At 36.3% G+C, this 21,455-nt stretch overlaps 1 protein-coding gene across 1 annotated transcript in view; it reads right to left on the bottom strand.

Moving 5' to 3' along the window:
- CFAP44 (cilia and flagella associated protein 44) overlaps positions 1–21,455 on the bottom strand; it is a 137,035-nt gene that overhangs the window by 104,472 nt on the left and 11,108 nt on the right. Inside the window, exons 3-5 of the mRNA XM_044666775.1 lie at positions 15,959–16,121; positions 12,917–13,019; positions 11,674–11,890 (exon numbers count right to left, since the gene is read on the bottom strand). Coding sequence (XP_044522710.1) covers positions 11,674–11,890; positions 12,917–13,019; positions 15,959–16,121 — 483 coding nt within the window. The remainder of the gene's footprint in view (positions 1–11,673; positions 11,891–12,916; positions 13,020–15,958; positions 16,122–21,455) is intronic.

The following is a 21,455-nucleotide window of genomic DNA, read 5'->3' as shown; positions in this document are numbered from 1 at the left end:
GGAAGGAGAAGGAGAAGGAGAAGGAGAAGGAGAAGGAGAAGGAGAAGGAGAAGGAGAAGGAGGAGAAGGAGAAGAAGGAGAAGAAAATGTAAATAAGTACCTCAGAGTGAATGTTCTTTATTATCATAGCCTTTTACTTTGACACGTGGAAATAAAACCAGCTAAAATCTGGTTCATTTCCTGTTCAGTTATAAATCATATACTTTCTCTGATTTTTTTCTAAAAATTGCAAGGGAAAAGAAGCAAAAAAGGTTGTTAAATAACTAGTGATCATTGTAAGGAAATTAAGCTAAATATCTTCCTTAATGTCAGTATTTGTGGTGGGAGAGATCCAAATGCCCCTTCAATACGAGGAGGACATCTTCTCTTTCATCCTTCATCAAAATCTTCCTTATGATATCTTTATAGACAAGAGGCAGAAATTAACACTGGGCAGTTGTAAAGTTAGTTGTATACAGAACAAGTTGAATAATTAATTATACCAAAGAACATTTGAATAACTAAATCATTGTTAACCTGGAGCTTATTCTGTGACTGTGCAAGAAACAATTTCTAGAGCCCTCAACTTTCTGAGATGTAAAATGAAGGGATTATTTATAAGAAATTATCTTCAAGGTCCCTTCTAGCTTGAAATTTCTGTGATTCTATGGAGTGAGGTGTTGTAGGAGGTAGATTTAGTCCCACTTATTGTAATAGAATAAGTATTGATTCAAATTCTACCTGCCTCTGAAACTCTATAACAATGAGAGGAAGTAAATGCCTCTCTGCTTCAGTTTCCTAATGCATAAAATGGATATAATAATACTTGGACTACATGTTTCATAGGGTTGTTACAAGAAATATGCTTTTTAAACCTTTAAGTGCTATATGAATGTGTTATTTTTATTGCAACAATAACTCACATACAGCACTTTAAGGTTTACAAAGTAACCTTGGATGAAGACATGATTGTCATACTTATCAAATTTTTGCTAACATGAAGCTAGAAGGGATGGCTAACATGTCAGGTGACATCTTTGGAATCCAACTGGTTGCAAAAGGTTGGAACAATTGACTAACAAGATTTTATTGTTTTCTGTACCTATGATTTCATCCACATATGGAGTTATCACTGGAAAAAAACTAACTGATGGATATTGGCACCTTTCCTATACCTCAATCAGAGAAAAGTCACCTGGGACACAGAGAGATAATAATGTCTTGCCCAGAGTTATACAGCCAAAACATGAGAGAGGGAGATTAAAATTAATTTAGAAAGGAATAATTATCTTTTCTATACTGGGAAGTCTAGAATGGCCCAAACCTCAAATTTCTAAAAGTTGTTTCTGTGGATAGAAGGGCAATGTTGGGATTGCCCCTTGTATGTGCAGTTCTAGTTGGGTTTGACAAAGGAAAAACCAGTAGAATGGATCCATCCATGGGACTGAACTTTAGAACATCGGATCGACCTAACCTTCTTACCCAATCCCATAAGAAAGGACAACAGTTCTACTAAATATATCATGAACTTCAATTCCTCAGTTTGGAGTATTAGCACAAACTTCTCAAATGGCCACAAATCACTACATGTCCCCTTAGATTCAAGTTACCCAAAATCTTAGCTAATGGTACAGAATATTTGAGAAAAATTAATCAATCTCAAAGGTGGCAGCAGTCATGATACTGGTGTAGAATGTAAATAGTTCCAGATGAGACACACAGTTAAGATATGACATGTTGGACGTTATCCAATAAGAGCTATTCTCTTGAGATGATAAAGGTGTGTGTGTGTATATACATATGTATGTATATAGACACATTTATATTTTTAATCTGTCCTAGGACAAAAGTCATATTGCTCAGGGACAATAAAGTAGCAATAGGTTAGATAAAACTGAGCCTTTCTCTTCTGATATTATCTGAAATTTAGTCTTTGTAAGAGCACCTTAAACTCCGTGAAGTAGAAATAATTGCAATTTGAAAAGTGAAGAACCATGGCAACTAGGTGGCTCAGTGGATTGAGAGCCAGGACTAGAGTGAAGAGAACTCAGGTTCAAATCTGGCCTCAGATACTTCCTAGCTGTGTGGCCCTGGGCAAGTCAAGTCATTTAACCCCAATTGCCTAGACCTCTCTTAGAACTGAAACTAGGACAGAAGGTAAGGGTTTGAGCCAGAGAGAGAGGATTTGGCATTGTTTGAATTTACATATGGTCTGAAGATGTTCATGGTTTTAGTGCTTTTGTAAAAATGGTGAGAGGTTAGATGGATTCCTCTAGATCAGCAGTTCTAAGTGTGGTCTGCTCATCCTAGTGGTAATTAAAAAAATATTTTAAGTAAAATTAAAAGAGATATGAGACTAGTGAACCTAGTCAAAAACCATATTTATCAAATTTCAGAAAAAAATTCAGAATATAAAGAAACATTTATCTATCAAAAGCCAACAGCTAACTTTATCTGTAGTAGAGAAATACTGGAAGCTTTTCCAGTAAGATTGAAAGTTAAACAAAGGTGTCTATTGCTATCACTTTTATTTGATCTAGTTCTAGAAATGCCAATCATTATAAAACAATATAAAGAAACTGGAGGAATAATCATAGTAAAAGAAGAATTTGCTGATGGTATGTTTACTAGAGAACTGGTGAAATTCAACTAAAAATAATTTAAATAATAACCAACAAAATAGCACAATGTAAATGTCCTCAAACTTCAATAACTGCTCTTGAATGTTCTTCAATGAATGAGGTAGGTAAAAAAATCAGTCTGTTTGTTACTAAGAAGCTCAATGGGAGATGAAAAAAATTCCATTCAAAATAACTACAAAATATCTAAAATACCTGGGAATTAACCCACCAACACATATTCAGAATTTATTTGAATCTAACTTTACAACATTCTTTATAGAAATAAAGGAGACTTGAATAGTTGGAGAACTATTAATTGCTAATGGATTGGTTATCCCAATATAATAAAACTGATGGCACTACTTAAATGAATGTACTGAGCTAGTACCATAGTAATGCAGGACAACTAGGTAGCACAGTGGATAGAGTGCCAGACCTGGAGTCAGGATGACTCCTCTTTTTGAGTTCAAATCTGGTCTCAGACACTTATTATCTGTATGAGCATGAGCAAGTCACTCAACTGTGTTTCTTCATCTATAAAATGAGCTGGAGAAGGAAATGGTAAACCATTCCAGTATCTTTGCCAGGAAAACCCCAAATAGGGTCACAAAGAGTCAGACAGACCTGAAATGACTGAATAAACCATAATAATCAAACTAAAAATAGGTTACATTATTGAAAAATAAAATAATAATGTGAAAGGTTAATTTTAATCTGTACCCCTTTTGGAGCCTCAAGACAATCTTTGGATTTTAAAGGAGAAAAAGTTTATTATTATTTATTATCTTCCTATATTATACATAATATAAATATATGATCTTTGTTATATTAACTTTATTACTGTATAAATATTAAATATTTAATAAATAATTATAAATTAAGATATGGTCTCCAGAGAATTTTAATCACAAAATTAATCAAATTAATCTTGAAGAATCAAAAATCAAGAATCCTAATACTTAATTCTACCAGATCTCAAACATTACTATGAAGTACTACTCACCAATTATAACTAGTACTGAATAAATCATAGAAAAGTTGATCAATGAAGAGAAGGTAAAGAAGACCCAGAAGCAATCAAATGTGGTGGCAGAGTGTTCAATAAACCCAAGACACCAAATAATGGGACAAGAACAACCTACCTATTTAACAAAACCGGTGAAGAAAACTAGAAAGGTGGTCTGGAAGAAATTTGTTGTAGACTAGCATCTGTCATCATAAATGCCATGACAAGCTCTAAATGGATATATATTCTAAATATAAAAGGTCATAAAATTTTTTAAACTTAGAGGAAAGAAATACTTTTTATAATTATTGCTAGGACATTCAGATGATCAAAGAAGATAAAGTAGAATGTTTCTATTATATGTAATTTAAAAGCTTTAGTACAAGCAAAACCAGTATGGCTAGAATTAGCAGAGAAACAGTTAACTGAGGAAAATATGGCAAATTTCTCTACTAAAAGTCTGACATTCAAGATACCAAGGGAATTGATACAAATGTAAAAGAATACATAATGTTTCTCAGTTCTCAAAGGATAGGTACACTCCAAAACCACTAAGAAAAATACAAATTAAAACATCTTTGAGGTTCCATGTAACATGTACATCTGATAGACAATAATAATAAAAGATGACTATCGGTGGGGCTATGGAAGGACAGGATGGACTGTTGTGAAACTTCGAATTAACCCGACCATTCTGGAAAGCAATTTGGAACCAAACAAAAATGCCACTAAACTATACGTATTCTTTGAACTAATAATACTATAGCTAAACATAACACATTCAAATGGTTCAAAGACTGAAGAAAATAAACAATTGGGGAATGACTGAACAAATTATTCCATATGAATGTAATGTAATGTGATGGTACTGTTAAGAAATGATGATGGGAATAGTTTCAGAGAAATCTATGAAGTTTGAACTTTTGCAAAATGAAACAGAACAATTTATTCAATAACAAAATATTATAAAGACAAACAACTTTGAAAGTCTTTAGAAACTTGGATCAAAACATTAATCAATCATAATTACAGAGGACCTATGATGAAAATACTACCCCCACTTCCAGAAAGAGGCAATGGACTCAAAGTTGGTTTTTTTTACATGACCAATGCAGGAATTGTTTTCCCCTTAACTATACATATTTGTACTAGATTTTATTTTTCTTGCTTTCTAAATGGAGGAGAGGAGGTCAGTTGGGAGGAAGAGAATGAAGATCTGAACATAAATAAAACTGAATTTTTTAAGAAGACTGAGGGAAATGACCTATATGTACAAAAATATTTATAGCAATACTTTTTTATAGTAGCAAAGAATTGGAAATTAAGTTGACTACCATTTGAGGGATGGTTATGATATATAAATGTAATGAAATAGTTTTACACCATTAAAAATAACAAAACAAATCTAGAAAGATATGGGAAGATTTTATGAATAGTAAAAGGAGTAAAACAATTTACAAAATGACTATCTATAATGGAAAGGAAAATGACCTTGAAAGACTATAGAATCTCATCAATGCAGTAAGCCATCATGACTTCAGAAACTGTTGATGAAGCATGTATCCACCTCTTGGCAGAAAGATGATGGACTGGAGGTACAAAATGAGATATTTTAAGACTTGATCAATGTGTTGAAGTATTTGCTTGACTACAAGTATTTGTTATAAGGAAGGACTTCTATTTGGGAAGAGGTATTAGTGTACAAGGATAGAAATACAAAAAGGAAAAGAACATCAATTAAATATTTTTAAAGTACAAATAAAAAAACAAAAAATAAGTTCATAAGGGGACACAAGGGCACTTTTGTCACTACTGTGTAAACTTGATATACATTTTTTTAAATTTTTTTTTTAAACCCTTAACTTCTGTGTATTGACTTATAGGTGGAAGAGTGGTAAGGGTAGGCAATGGGGGTCAAGTGACTTGCCCAGGGTCACACAGCTGGGCAGTATCTGAGGCCAGATTTGAACCTAGGACCTCCCATCTCTAGGCCTGGCTCTCAATCCACTGAGCTACCCAGCTGCCCCCTTTGATATACATTTTTAAAAGCAAACTATAATATTAACAATTCAGATTTATATACAATCCCTTCATATACTTGAAATATCCATCTTTGTTGATAATCATAACTTTTTTTTAATTCATCTTTCCAATTTTGAGTTGTACTAGGATTAAATTCCTCTTAGTATTTTTATCTCTCCAACTCGCCAATGGGCTATTTAGTTTGTTCTTATTTACTGGGAGGAAGGGTCCTTTCCTGCTCAATTCCCCAGAAATTTTTCAGTTGAGTAGTCAAGCTTTAATGAAAATAGTCATTCTGAATTTTTTGTACGTTGTCTAGACTGAGCAACATATCACTAAATGAGCAAAATCAGGTTTTTTCTAGCTAAGGAAGTTCATGGGTTACCCATTGTTCTTCATTTCACATGTTAAATTTTTAATTAAACTCTTTGCCTTTTTCACGTCCTGTTTTCGGGCATCTATTAATAAGTACGTGAATGTCAGATTGAAGTTACAGTTCAACAATTCAGAAAACATTTTTAAGGGCTTTCTATGTGGAAGGCACTGTACTGTATGGGATTGTTTATAGTGTCTTCTCATATCTACCTTTCTACTAATCTGATGTTGGTTTTTATTTTTCCCTCTAACTCAGAATTCTGAACCTAAGGTCTGTTAATTTTATTATCTTTTGAACACTATTTCAATATAATCCATTCCTTTGGAAGCCTATTTATTTTATTTTATTCATTTAAAAATACCATTCCAAGAAAATGCCCACTACTGGAAAGACCTCCAGGAATTGATGCAGAGTGAAAGGAGCAGAGCCAGAAGAACACTGTACACAGAGATTGATACACTGTGGTAAAATCGAATGTAATGGACTTCTGTACTAGCAGCGATGCAATAACCCAGGACAGTTCTGAGAGATTTATGGAAAAGAACGCTACCCACATTCAGAGAGGAAGAACTGCAGGAGTGGAAACACAGAAGAACAACTGCTTGAACACCAATGTAACTATCAATAATATGTAAATAAGTCTTGATTGATGACACATGTTAAAACCAGTGGAAATGCACATTGTCTATGGGGGGAGGTGTTTAGGGGGGCGAAGGGGAAAGTAAGAACATGAATCATGGAAAATTTTTCTAAAAAAATAAAAAATTAAAAAAAAAATGAAAGGGCCCATTGGCTTCACTAGAATGTCAAATGGGTCCACATCCCCAAAACAGGCTAAGAACTCCTGAGCTCTGTCTAGTCAATGGTCTGACCACACTAAATTCCTGGTTTTCAGAATAAATTTCTTTTTTTGAGATGAAGTTCATTTCTCCAAGGTATGCCTAGTGCCTTTTATCTCCAGAAATAAATTATTCTTTTAAAGTAGTCCAAAAGTCTTTGACCTCTTTCGTTTCTTAAAGTGGAACCATCTTTTTGCTATCTTTTCCTGATCCTGAAGTCACAAAGTATCAAAGTATCTGTTGGGTTGATTTGCAAGATCAAATCATTGATAGAATTCTTCTACCTCTTCATCCCTCAGTAACAGACTGCACAATTTCTATCTTCCTAGGGATCTTTTTTCTGTATACATATGAATTGTGCAAGATGAGGCAACCAGGTATCCCTTTGTGTCTCTCCTTGGTTTCTTCTTGACTGAAATGCATGAGGACACCAACTTTGCCAGCTCTTTTCGTTTTGTCAAGGAAAATCTTTGTGGTTGTTGTTCATTCATTTCAGGGATATCTAACTCTTTGTAACCCCATTCGGGGTTTTCTTGATAAAGATACTAGAGTAATCACTCTTTCTTTCTCCAGATCATTGAACAGATGAGAAAACTAAGGCTAACTGGATTAAGTGACTTGCTTAGGATCACACAGCTAGTAAGTATCTGAGGCCAGATTTGAACTCAAGAAATAAGTCTTCCTGACTCCAGGCCCAGAACTCTATCCACTGTGCCACCCAAGTGCCCAAGGAAAATCTAGAGACCAGCTTTCCCTGGTGTAGAAACTTCCTATGGTAAATGCCAGCATGCTCCAATTCTTCCAGTACTGTCAATCTGAAGGTCCTAAAGACAAAGACCCCCCATTTAATATTTATATTTATATAAATTTAATATCTATAGATGGTGTAAAACCTCCCTAATTCTCTCCCATTTCTCTTCCTTTTTTATCCACTCTACCACATTGTAGAAAAAGAGAATCATCAACCCAGAATATACAGGACCAAGTGTCAATGGTTATTTTTCTTCGTCTCATGGCCTCCCACAGGCAAAAAATTAAACAGTAGTGGTTGACATACTGTTATTGAGCCTCTCCATGCTTAGCTTGGTTCATTTTGGGACAGCAGACTCAGTCAAACAGCAGGACTATACTTAAAGCCTTTCCCGATTGATAGAATCTGCCAGAATTTATGTTCCACCAGCATACATTTTAAGAACTCAAGGTCCCCTTCACACCATGATGGAGCATCAAAATGAGATTTTGAAGTGTTATTCCTTTGTAAAATTTATAGAGGAAGATAGTCAAAGAGTACAAGTAAAATCACCTCATTTATCTTGAGTCCTAAGCTATGTCATTCTCAGGATCATTAATAAAAGAAACTAGTGGAAGAACAAATGAATGGAAAATTTAACAGAACTTTCAGTGTTTTTGTTACCAGTATAGTAGAGTCATGGCATTCGGACTTTAACACCTGCTGTGCCATCTGAGGAAGTAGCAATAGTTCTATTAAGGAAGTTGGGGAAAATAATTGCACCAGGGCAAGAAGAAATTGAGGGAAACCATACTGGTAGCAGTATAGCATTGAAAGCACTGAGAGATCATTATATAAGGTTTCACAGGAAGAGGATGATACCCCAAAACTGGAAAATATGGATAATATTTCTATCAAAAAAGTGATTGAGCTTCCATTCTGATCTTAATAAAATAATCTGCCCATGAGCCAAGGGTAGTCCTTGATGAAACTCTGAGATAGAAACGGAGTTTTGAGCAGATTTTTTTTGATATATTTACATCTTCAAGATCATGCAACTAACTGGAAAACATAAAACTCTGCTTTATCTTATTTTCTGGGGTTTTTTTAAGTGTTTGACTTAGCTGAGCAAAAAGTTTGAAAGGCTGTCCTCCAACAAGGATTCTGCTCCTGCGTAAATGAAGAGCATACAAGATCTCTGCATGATAGAAACAACTCTGTTCAGTGACCTTCTGATTATGAAAGTCCTCTATGTATAGATTTGAACCAGTTTTATCCAATTAGTTCTATTGCTTAAATAACCTTCATGATTTACTATAGAGTTCCTAGAGTAATTTTCCTCCTGAATGCCATGATGCTGAAGTCAGTTTTCAAGTGTGGGTTTCCTTTCTGTTGTCTTAATTTCTTAGTGCTTTGCTTTTGTTTGTCTTTCCCTTCTATTATTGAGTCTTATTTTCATCTTCTTTGCCTCAAGCTTCTGCTCTCCTGCTGAGAAGACCAACAAGCTGGAGGGAGGGCTTTCCCTAAGGTGAATTTTTAAAGACTGAACAGCAGCTGCCATCTAAATCACTTTCCTACTGGGCACAAGCTGTTAGTTTTTGTGAAAGCAGATGCTCTAAGGAGTTTGTATTATGAAGTACAACCCTTTCTCTACCCTTGGGATTTCCTCAAAACAAAAGGCTTCCTCTCTCCATATTCTCTCTACTGTTTCTCTGGATAACTTTCCATTATCATCCCATGATATTTAAATAGTCAGGTTAAGAGTGCATTTCATCTTGTAAAACTGCATTCTGGAATTTGTTACCTCACCCCTTTCACCTCCCTATGACATACTGTCCTCTTTTTTTGTCAACTGCATTATAGTACAAACACTCAATCATAGAATGTGTATCTATTTCTACTATAGTTCCAGTAAAACTCAAAATACAAATTATACAGATTAGAAGATGTATAGACATCCAGTTTCAGTTTATTCAATAAGCTTAGTTATACAACTTTAAAAAATTAGAACTTCCTTTCCATCATCTCCTGTTTAATTATTCTTCTATCTTCTGTCTTTTCCTCAATGCCTGACTCTTGTCACTGTCTCTTCTTGCTGGCTTCTCCCTGCTTCTGCCTTCTAAGACAGAGCCACTAACTTCATCCTTTGGTCTCTGCAGGATGAAGATTTATTTCTGTTGAGGCCCTCAGTCTCCTCCTTTGATTTCAAAAATAAACTGAACTCCTCAAAGTCTCTTGAAGCCTTGATTCAGTGGATGACCACTAAATTTCAGGTTCAGAATTGGAAGAGACCTTAGAGTTCATCTAGTCCAACCTACCCATTTTCTGGATCAGGGAAATAATGCCCAAAGAGGTTAAGTGGATTGCCCAAAGTCACATAGGTGGCAGAGTTGGAATTTGAGCCCAGATTTTCACTGTTGCCTAGCTGTCTTCTTACATTCAGTCTGCAGAGATTTCCTGGGTAGATTTTCCTTTGTTTTGGGCTAATAGTAGCCTTGTTCTGAGCCTTCAGTTTTGTTAATATCCTTATTTCCCCTTAACCTTTCTTTTTTTCCCCAGTGACTTGATTTCCCTAACCCCTTTAACTTCAGACAGATCATCTAGGATACAATATTATTTCTGTTCCCTTGGAAGTTCTCATTTTTTTAACAATTCTCGTGGCTCCCCACCCTTAAAAAAAGCATTCACTTAATACCATCCCCTCAAGACATCACTTTACCTATGTCTCCTCCCTTTAACAAACTCTTAGAAAAAGCCATTGGCATATCATTTTCTCATTCATTTCACTTCAATTTAGTTCCCAAGGCCATCCCTCAAAATAAACTGTTCTGTCAAAACTGATCAACAATATCTTTATGCTAAATCCAATGGCCTTTTCTCAATCTTCCTCCTTTACCTCTCTTTAGCACTTGATATCATTGGCCATCCCTTCTATGATTCACTCCCTAACTTTTCATAATACTAGTTCTCCATACCTGTCTAAACAATTGCTCCATCTCAGTCTCCTTGGCAGCATCATTCTTTCTCTCTCTCTTTATCTCTGTTTCTCTCTCTGTGTCTCTCTCCCCTCTCCTCTGTCTCTCTCTCTCTCAACTTCCACAACAAATATTTCCAAATCTATGTTTATCTCTCATCTTTCCACTGAACTCTAGTCCTACATTTCATTTCTTTTTTTAAACCCTTACCTTCTGACTTAGTACCAATTCTAAGACAAAAAAAAATTGGCAAGGGCTTAGCAATCAAGGTTAAATGACTTGCCTAGGGTCACACTGCTAAGAGGTTTCTGAGACCTGATTTGAACCCAGGTTCTATCCACTGTATTCACTGTGCTACCTAACTTCCCCTTAGTCTCATATTTTCAATGCTTTGCCTGATATCTCTACCTACATATACCATAAGCACTTTAAATTTGTTTTTCTAAATTTCTAAAATGAAACTAATTTCCATTAAGTTCACTTCTCCTTCTAACATCCTTTTATATATCTGGGGCACCTGGTTGGTTGGTGGTTGTCCTTTGCATTGGAAGAAGACCAAAATGACAGCACCATGTCAGAGTCAATCCCCCTAGCTGCTTGTGTGCCCTCTCCCAACATAACTTAGTAGTATCCATTTAGTGTACGTATATATTGTATTATGTATATATGTGTATATGCATGTATATAGGTGTGTGTGCATACATGTGCACGTGTATATGTATATACATATATGTATTGTGCACATGTTGTAGACTCTGCTATAATATAAGCTACTTGAAGGTACAGCCTATTTCATTTTTGTCTTTATATCTCTAGTGCCTAGCACAGTGCCTGGCACATAGGCAAGTGCTAAGTGATGGATTGATGAAACGTACTCAGTCAGCATCTAGGTGGTAAAGACTTCCTTGAAGATAAAGTGCCCAGTTAGATGACTTCTTTCCATCTCTCTACTATTCTACTTATGTCATTCTAAGTACCGAATTGAAGAGTCACGTTAGGAAAAATACCACTTATTAAAAGAATCCAGAGATTAACTGGGAAAACAGCTGCCAACTCCAAGAGCCTTTCACTGGGTCTCCCTATTGCTCTCCCCTGACAACGAGATGTGACGGTCATTTAACCTACTTGATGTGACCTGATCCCGCCGTGGTAAGTTGTTCTTCATTCTCAGGGTTGAAAGTGACCTTAAAAACATCCTGGGAAAATGCTTTTGTCCTCAGCACGGGCACCTCCTCTTTCCAGTTCCAGATTGTTAATGTATAATCAGGGTAGCTACCCACAGTAGCCAGCAATAAGCCATTAAAATTAAAACTTGCATATGCATAAGCTTCATCAGTCCCCTCTGGAAGAAGAAATGATATTTAGGGAAGAATGTATAAAAATATTTTTATTCTATATCAACAGAAAAATGTATACATATATGATTTTTTTATTCAGGATCTAATGACCATATAATCAACTTGTGATTATTAGTTTTAGAGGAGAGAGGGACAACAAGTATTTATTAAGCACCCATTATGTGTCAGGCATTGTACTATATGCTTTAAAAATATAATTATCCCTTTTTTAAAAAATCTTATCTTCCATCTTAGAATCACTACTATGTGTTGGTTCCAAGACAGAAGAGTGGTAAGGGCTAGGCAATGGGGCTTAAGTGATTTGCCAAGTGTCTGAGGCCAGATTTGGAACCTAGGACCACCCCCCCCATCTCTAGGCCTGGTACTCTGTCCCCTGAGCCACCAGCTGCTCCCAAGTATATCCCTTTTGATAGGCAAAGAAGATAGCATCAAGTATTATCAAGAATTACATATAATCTGAATCAATTTTGACTTTGGAAAGCATTACAGGGTTCACTTTTAATCAAAGAGTACTATGTTTTATTTAGGAAAACCTAAATTTTTATTGTATTCATTGAACTTGCATGTCAGCTTATACAGAGAGAAGAACTAGGCAGCAAGAATATAGAACCTGGGATTCAAATTTTGTCATGAATACATTCCAAAGTGAAACTATGGAATTCTGAACATTCTTTGTTCAGAAATTATTCACTGTAGGCAGGTAGATGGCTCAGTGGATAGAGAAGCTGACCCAGAGACAGGAGGTCCTGGGTTCAAATTTGGCCTCAGATGCTTCCTATCTTTGTGACCCTGGGCAAGTCATTTAACCCTAGGTGCCTAGCCCTTGACATTCTTCTGCCTTGGAACTAATTCTTGGTATCGATTCTAAGTCAGAAGGCAAGGGATTTTTTAAAAAGGAGTTGGCTTACTTGGAGCAAAAGGGCAACATGATGATATTCAATTTCCTGCAGTATTCTAATGACCTTTTAAAATTTAAGTCAGGGTTTATGTTTAAATTCCATTGAATCTACCTCGGAGGATTCTGTAGGGCTTCAGGGAAGGATATTCATAGATGACAACAGATGGATAGAATCCTTTCTCAGCTACTACAAAATATGTGTTATCTGGGTGAATCTACAAAAAATAAAAATCCGTTAATTTACTAGGGTCAGATTCTTCTGTGTACAACTGTCACTTTAATACATCATTTATCATTAGTTATTTCACTAAAGTTGAGTTTCGATTGTATTAAAATGCATAAAAAATACATTTCATAAAATATTTCTTAACAATAAAGAATGCTCTGATTTCAGCTAAAAGTAAAGTTGTAAGTTGGAGTTTTATCTTAGACATATGTACACAACCATGTCAACATATGTTTTTATGTGAATAGATATAATAGTTATTGGTGGCTCCTTTTCAAGTATAAAGGACAACCAACAACAACAAGAAGATTCGAGGTAATACATGGGTCCATATCTGCCCATGAACCATAGCTTACAAGCCCCCTTAATGTTTTTGCTTTTCTTTTATCAGCCACAGACACAATTTGTTCAAAGCAAAAGCATTTGCTGAAATAGTCATAGTAAGACCAGTATCAATAAAACATTCCTCCCATAAACTTGTGGCTCACTCTGCCACAAATATATATACTATTAGTTAGAAGAGTGAGCACACAGAAGCAATCACACATGAGGGGAATACACATAGTAAACTTGTATGGCCAAAACACCTGTGTAGAACCATGGATTAATGCATGGAAACATTGCATTATCACAAATCATAAAAATCAAAGGAAGTCAAACTATGAGTAATCAAAAACCCTGTGAAACTTTGAGAAAACAAATAATGAAATATATTTAGCTCTGTATGAGAGTGCATATTTTATTAGATTTTTTTTTATCACAATGGGCATGGGGACAAAATGACTAGAGTGTAAAAAAAGTAATCAATAAATCTTTTTAATATAATATTTAAAAAGAAAAAACTCCACTCACTCCACACAGGAGCACTCCTTCCCACTGCTTCCACATTACCATCTCTGCTGAGCTATGTGCTATTGAGATCACTTACTGGGATCCTTCCTCTGATAAACCATCATCTTCTGATTCTCTGCTATGTTGCTATGGTCATTTACTAGTTTTCTACTGGGCCAGTACTGCCATCTGCTGGCTCTTCAGTCAGTATTTCTGTCATCTACTGGTTCTCTACTGAATTATGCCTGCTATTAGTTCACAGATGAATTGTAACTATTTGTAACTAACTCGTAACACAGATGAATTGCAATGATTATATAGTATCTTCTCTGGGTCAGGATTTACACTCTTTTTGTGAGCAAAACCCAGAGCCTTAGGGCTATTTCAGTTCTGCTGTGAGTCAGACTCATAGCTGCACCAAGCCAGTAAAACTGAAATAGTTGCTCAGGTCATATTTATCATCTCTCTCAATGCAATTCTCCAAAGCCTGCCTGATATTCAGGCAGTTGTGACTTTTACTGCCATCACAACCCTGGAGATCAACTCCTAGGATATACAGATTGTCCTGTAACTTCACTTGGCCAAACCAGAAGGGCCTGGATGGAGTTCTTGTCCTGAATTTCTACAGAAATTCTCAAATTGCTGCTCTTGGTACAATAGAACCCTGATGAACTAACTAGTTCCTCCTATAAATCCTAGCTGACTTCATTAGCAATGCCTCAATCAAGCACAAATTCTGTACTAATAATCATTTCTACTTTTGTACTTAAAAACCATCTCAGATCTGTTGATCATCCCTGCTTTCTCTTACTGAGGAGACTAAATATGTGATCCACATCCACTTTATCCAATAATTCCAGAAAGCTATTTAGGCTTACAAAGACAAAATTGACTTTCACCAAAAAGTCAGTCACATGTCTACTTTAAAATCAATTTTTTAAAGCAATAGTGATATGGATGGGTCTAAGGAAGACAGAAAAGGGACTATTACCTCCTTATTCCTGCTATCCATGCTTCTCTTAATTTAGCCCAGCTTCTCTGGCTTCCCTATTATACTGTGAACTCATTTTAAGCCTTCATGCCCCCCCCCAAATTTCCAGATTTCATCTGTAAAATGAGAGTCTATACAGCAGGATTTTAGAGAAGTTCCTCTAGCTCTAGTATCAAAACTGTTTCCATTATTCTATGGGAAAAAGATGGGGTCATGACCAATGATTTCAATGGTATGAGAAATTCCTTTTACCACAGCATATCACCATATACTTAGCAACTGATAGCCATAGAGAGTTGTCTGAAAGTATTAAAAAAATTAAGTGATTTTCCCACAGTCACACAATCAGTTGAAGAATGAGACGGGGCATCATCCCAGTTCTTCCTGGGTCCGAGTCTTTCTACCCACACTATCACAATGCCACTAAATGTCATAGAGTATGGAAGTTCAGTGGCAGAAGGGAGAAACAAGGAATCTGTGATTACCAACTATCTAGAGGCAGCCATTCATATATAATAAGGAACATTAGGATTCTTATATAGAAAGAACACTAGTTCTGCAGTTGAGAGGACTTGGGTTCAAATCCTGTCTCCTTTACTTACTACCTTTGTGACTTTGGGCAAATTATTTAACCTCTTAGGACCTACTTCCTCAAGTAGCTCTAGATGGATGGCCTCTGAATTTCCTTCTAGCTCTAGATCTATAAACCTAGTAGTCTACCTGTAGGTCAGAGACTAGGCTCTATTTCTCTTGGGTCCCCCATAATGCCTGATGGAGTTGATACATAGTTGACACACACTTCATATTAGTGCCTTCCCTCTAAGAAGACCTCCAATTTATCCTGCGTAAATCTTGTTTGTACATATTCATTGATATGGAATGGGAGCTCCTTGAGGACAGGATTTTTTAGTTGGCTTTGCAGGCTTTTTGCCTTGTTTCGAATCCCCAAGCACTTAGCATAGTGCCTGGCAAAAAGAGTGAGTTTAATAAATGCTTGGTGACTTGACTCAAATAATAGTAGATAATACCAGTTGTTTGATGGATAGATTCAAACAATGACAAAAATAGGGTCTCCCCCCATCCCTAGAAGTTACTAAAAGTTATACCGCAAGAGCACCAATTCCTCCACCACCGCTGCTCCGGAGGTAAGTCTGCTCCGCGGTTTTCAAATCCAAGAAGACTAGCTGGTTGCCAGCTACGTACATGATGGTTTGACTGTCCAGAAGGTGCAGATTATTCCGTTTAGTGGAGTCATAACCAAAGGAATATCTAAAACAAAACTGTCAAGGAAGATAAGAGTCCCAAAGAAGCCATACCACCCTTCTTAATAACAAACAACTAACAACAGAAATTGATGAAACAAAATTATTCCTTTTGCTGGAAAAAGAATAAACCAGCCTCTGAGGCTGGTGGATCTTTGCCTTAAAATTCTGAAATGTTATCCAATAATGCTAAAAGAATACTTCGTGTTGTTTTTTCAATAGAAAATGTCATGCTATTGCTGCTTTTTCAACCTTTTTTTTTTTAAGTTTCCCCAAGACATCTTGAACTCACCTGAAGAATCTCAACTTTTTATCATAAAATGAAAAGTTTTTTCTTCATTTAATAATCAACTAAATCATTCCATTTCCCTTTTTTCTCTAAAAATGGATCCACTTCTATATTGTAGAAGAAATCATTGTAGTAAAAAAGTTATAGAACCTGATGAAATGCTAAATTCTTTCTACAACTATTCATCAAACTCAAGCCTTCCCTATCCTCTGTCATAACTCTAACTGCTTCACCCACCCCACTGCAAATATCATTGGTCCTACACCCTAAGACTCATCTACCATGACATCATTGGCTTCACCGCAGATGCAATGGGCAGGCCATTCCTTCAATGATTCTCTCGCTATTGGCATCACCTATTGTCTGAATCCTTCAAATAAGACTTGTTTTCTTCATACTTTGAAACTAAACCTCTGTTTGACTTTCCCCTTTATACCTGAAGGCTGGGAGGAAAACTTTTGAGCCTGGAACCCCTGCTTATACACAATTTCTATCATCATACACTACAGCTAGAATGAAGACTTGAGCCCCAAAGTCCATACTGGCTTTCCAACTTTCCATTGTACCTCAGTTTTTGTCAAGTTTCAGCAGGATTGCATTTAGTCAAATTTCTTCTTCTTGGGTACCAGCAACAGTCAAAAAAGGAATGTCTAAGGTAAGAAAAAGTTTTGAATTTACCACGTCAGACACCTCATCTCAAACAGCAACCCTCCATCTTTTCAAGGGAATTTGCCTCCTACTATCCCTAAAGACAAAAAATTTCAATCAATCTTTGTAAAATCAAACCTGAGCCCTGCTTCTTCAACCAAACTGTTCAATGGACTATCCTTTCTCTCCACCCTTTCTCCCCTTCACTTTGTCTCTCAAAAGAGCACTGAACACGAAGTCAGAGCACCTGATGGATGAAATGCTATATAGGGAATTAGAACCAGTCACTTTCTGAAGATCTGCATGAAATGTTGCAATGAAATTTGTTCTCTCTTTCCTCCCTCTCCACCTCCCCAACCCACCTCTCTCTCTGTCTCTGTTTCTGTCTCTCTCTCTATCTTTGTCTGTCTGCATCTGTCTCTCTCTCTCATACATACATACACACACACACACACACACACACACACACACACACACACACCCCTTTTGGTTGACACAATATTTTTTTAACTTACTGCATGGTCATAGTATCATTGATTTCTCACCAGAAGAGAGCTCAGAAGTCATCTATTCCAGCCCTTTCATTTTATAAATGAAGAAACTGAGAAATAGCCAGGCAGTTAGGTTACTTATCCAGTCATACAACTAGGAGGTGGAAGAGTAAACATTCAAACCCAGATCCCTAATGGCAAATCTAATTCTCTTTCCACTATACTAGGCTTGTTAAGGATTGTATTGCCTATTGGTCAACAGAATGGAGAATCTAAGCTTTGGTTTAGAGATGGTAATGATTTTAGACAATGAGCAAATCAAAGTGATTTTAGGGACTGTTGAGTTGTGGGAGGGTGAGGTAAAAATTATCATCAGAGGGCAGCTAGGTGACTAAATAGAGAGCCAGGCCTACAGATGGGAGATCCTGGGTTCAAATTTTACTTCAGATACTTTCTAGCTATGTGACCCTGAGCAAGTCACTTAGCCTCCGTTGCTTTTCCCTTATTGCTCTTCTGCCTTGAAACCAGTACACTGTATTGAATCTAGGATGGAAGGTAAGAGTTTTTAAAAAAAAAGTAAATCATGATATACAGACCCCACTAAGAATGATGGGGAATATAGCACACAGCCTGTCCTCAGATGTTTCATGGTGACTCTGAAGGTATATATTGGCTATGATGCCATAGCTCAAACATCTTCAGAAGAAATGTTGGTCATTGTGAGTTATCTGAGGCCATGAAGGAATACTATGGACAGCCCTCAGGCCCTGTTAACTAATCGTAAGGCAAGAATGATACAGAGGGCATTCAGGTTCTATGGTTCTGTAGCAGCTTATGGAAGAAACCATAGGCAGTTTTATTGGGGAGGAGAGGGTTAAGGGGATCTAGCAACATATCTCAATTTCAAGTATCCCTTAGTTTCTGAGTGTTTGATTTATATTTTGTGTGTGTTTGTGGAAAGTCAGATATGCCTAATCTTCTAAATAAAGGGAAATTTAAAAAAAAACACCAGTAATCTTCTTGGTTTCAAATTCTGTAGCTGAGCAACTGAGAAATTCTAGTCTGGAGTTTATGTATTTGAGATGGGATATAATGGGCAACAAGGGGAAAAAAACCTTACTCACCTTGAGCTAGAGAATGTGAACATTGGCATTAGCTGTGCTCTTGTCCTACTAATTGGTAATAAACAAGTTGGGCAGGGGGGAAGATAGCATCCTAAATTAGTTCCCATCTCTAGTGTAATAGTCAATAGCCTAGAGACACTCCCAGGCTTTGAACTGGAGTTTATTCAGTAAAAATCATCCAAATTTAATCATCCCTTAACAAGGCTGGTCTGCTGTATTATAGTATATTCCAGTTGGGTTCAGGAAATTCCAAGAAGAATTAGAGACCCATAACCCTATCCCTGTTCTCTGAATCAGAGAAAAATAGGTTAAGCAATACAAGGATCACCACCTCAAGCTTCTTGACATCCAGAACTTATGATTTCTGGTAAAGAATAGACTTTGAAGTCTTTTGAAAGAGTGAGAAAGTGGGAAAAGCCCATAGAGTTTTTCTAGTCTTAAAATTTTTGAATTGCCCCATCTGGACAATGTAAATAAATTCCTTTAGTCAAACTTTGATGGCTCCTCCTTCAATGTGCCTAAAAGGGAGCTGTCAGCCTGTGTTGCCCCACAATGTAAGACTTTCTGTCTTTAGATGCCCTTATTGTATATAGCATGAGACTGCAGCAGTTACAAGGGATATATGGAGGAGGTGGGAATGAGTCAGGTAAGGCTGTATCTGAAGCTAACCAGGACTGTGAATAAGAAAATCACAAGCCGGCAAAGAAAATGACAAAACAGCTCAACAGCACAAGTCCTGTTTGGGAATTATGCATGGAGAAGAAGACAGAGATAGGTTATGTGGCAAAAGACTACAAGGGACCACCAAGAGTCTAAGCCAGAGGGTAGGGCCTAATACCAATCAGGAAACACAAAACATATAGGACCACTACAGCAAAGAGGGCAGTAAGCTTTCCACAAACAAAGATTTATAGAGTTCCATTGGAAGATTGGGGTATTTTGAATAATTTTTTTTTTAGTACAAGTTTTCATAGGCTAGATCTAAAAGAATCTTATCTCAGACACAGCATATTCTTTGGAGTCAAAATTAACAAAAGTCACCCTGCTTTTTTTCTTTAACAATAATCTTCTAAGCCATCACCCTAATGCAAATATTAATAATATGGAAATAGGTCTTGATCAATGACACATGTAAAACCCAGTGGAATTGCTCGTTGGCTATGGGAAGGGAGTGAGAGGAGGGGAGGGAAAGAACATGAATCATGGAACCATGGAAAAATATTCTAAGTCAATTAATTAAGTAAAATTTTTCAAAATTAAAAACAATAATTTTCTCTAATGCAGAAAAAAAACATGACCGATCATGTGGTTTGATGAGGATATGATTGGGGTTTTGGCATTAAAAGATCACTCTACTGCAAATATGAATAATATGGAAATAGGTTTTGAACAATGATACGTATCAGCTCAGGGAGGGGGGAAGGAAGAAGAATGGGAAAAATCATGACTCATGTAAGCATGGAAAAATAGTTTAAATAAATAATAAAGAGTAAATAAATAAATGAAAATAATGATAATCTTCTTTTAGAGCAAAAAAAATCAGCACAACTAATTGATATATTGAAAAGTCTAACAACATATACAGTATTTAATAATGTGTAACAATGGGCTTCCCACCGTCACAAAGGAGTAGGTTGAAGGTGTCTTTTCATATTTTTTCAAGTCCTGCTTGATCTTTATAATTTCATTACATTTACTTTTGATTTTTTGGTACAGGGTTGTTCTCTCCATTTCCATTGTTGGATGTGTATTTTCTTGGCTCTGCTTACTTCACTTGATGTCAGTTCATATAGATCTCCCATGCTTCTCTGTATTCATCCCATATATTATTTCTTATAGTACAGTAGTTTTCTTTTTACATTCATATACCATGATTTGTTTAGCCATTTCCCAATTAATGGGCATCTACATTGTTTCCAATCCTCAGCTGTCACAAAAAGTGTAGATACGAATTTTTTTCTTATCGATAGCTTTCTTGGAGTAGAAACCCAGTAATGGAGTCTCTGGTTCAAAGAGTATGAAGTTTAGTCATCTTATTGGCATAAATCCAAACTGTCTTCTCCAACTGGTCATATCATTTCATGGCTCCACCAACAGTATATTTGGTTGTCTACCATCCCACAATTCCTTTAACATTAACTACTGCCATTTTTTTTTAATCATCTTTGCCAAATAGAGAATGCAAGGTGAAACCTCAGTATCAAATATGTGGCTACAACAACTCACCAGCAGATCCAAAACTAAATCAAAATGTAATTGGGAAATATTTAACAAAATAAATGAAATAATAATAACTGTTAGAGGATAAAATCCAAAGGGATTTGACTCTCTAGGTCTTCTTGCATGTAATATTACTTTTCAGCAGCTTTCTTCTAAGGGTTTTGTGACCCAACATGGTCTTTATAATTGTTTCCAAGGAATGGTCTTTCTCTTCTGGTTTGCTGGGTTGTTTTTTTGTTTTGTTTTGTTTATTTCTGGCTTTTCTTGACATATATCATTCCTTTTCCCCCTACTCTGACTGGTATCTGTCACAGGACTCAACATATTACTTGTGATGTCTTTAGCTATCTTAGCAAACTGCAGGCCCCTTCAAGGAAGGAAGGAAGGAAGGAAGGAAGGAAGGAAGGAAGGAAGGAAGGAAGGAAGGAAGGAAGGGAGAAATCAAGAAAGAAAGAAAGTCTTTTTTTGTTTTAACCCTTACCTTCTGTACTAGAATCAATACTATTCCAAGGCAGAAGATTGGTAAGGGCTATACAATGGGGGTTAAGTAACTTGCCCAGGTCACACAG

The sequence above is a fragment of the Gracilinanus agilis genome, chromosome 3 (genome assembly GCF_016433145.1).
Source record: "Gracilinanus agilis isolate LMUSP501 chromosome 3, AgileGrace, whole genome shotgun sequence".
Lineage (NCBI taxonomy): Eukaryota > Metazoa > Chordata > Mammalia > Didelphimorphia > Didelphidae > Gracilinanus > Gracilinanus agilis.
This window is presented reverse-complemented; position numbering and strand designations above follow the sequence as displayed.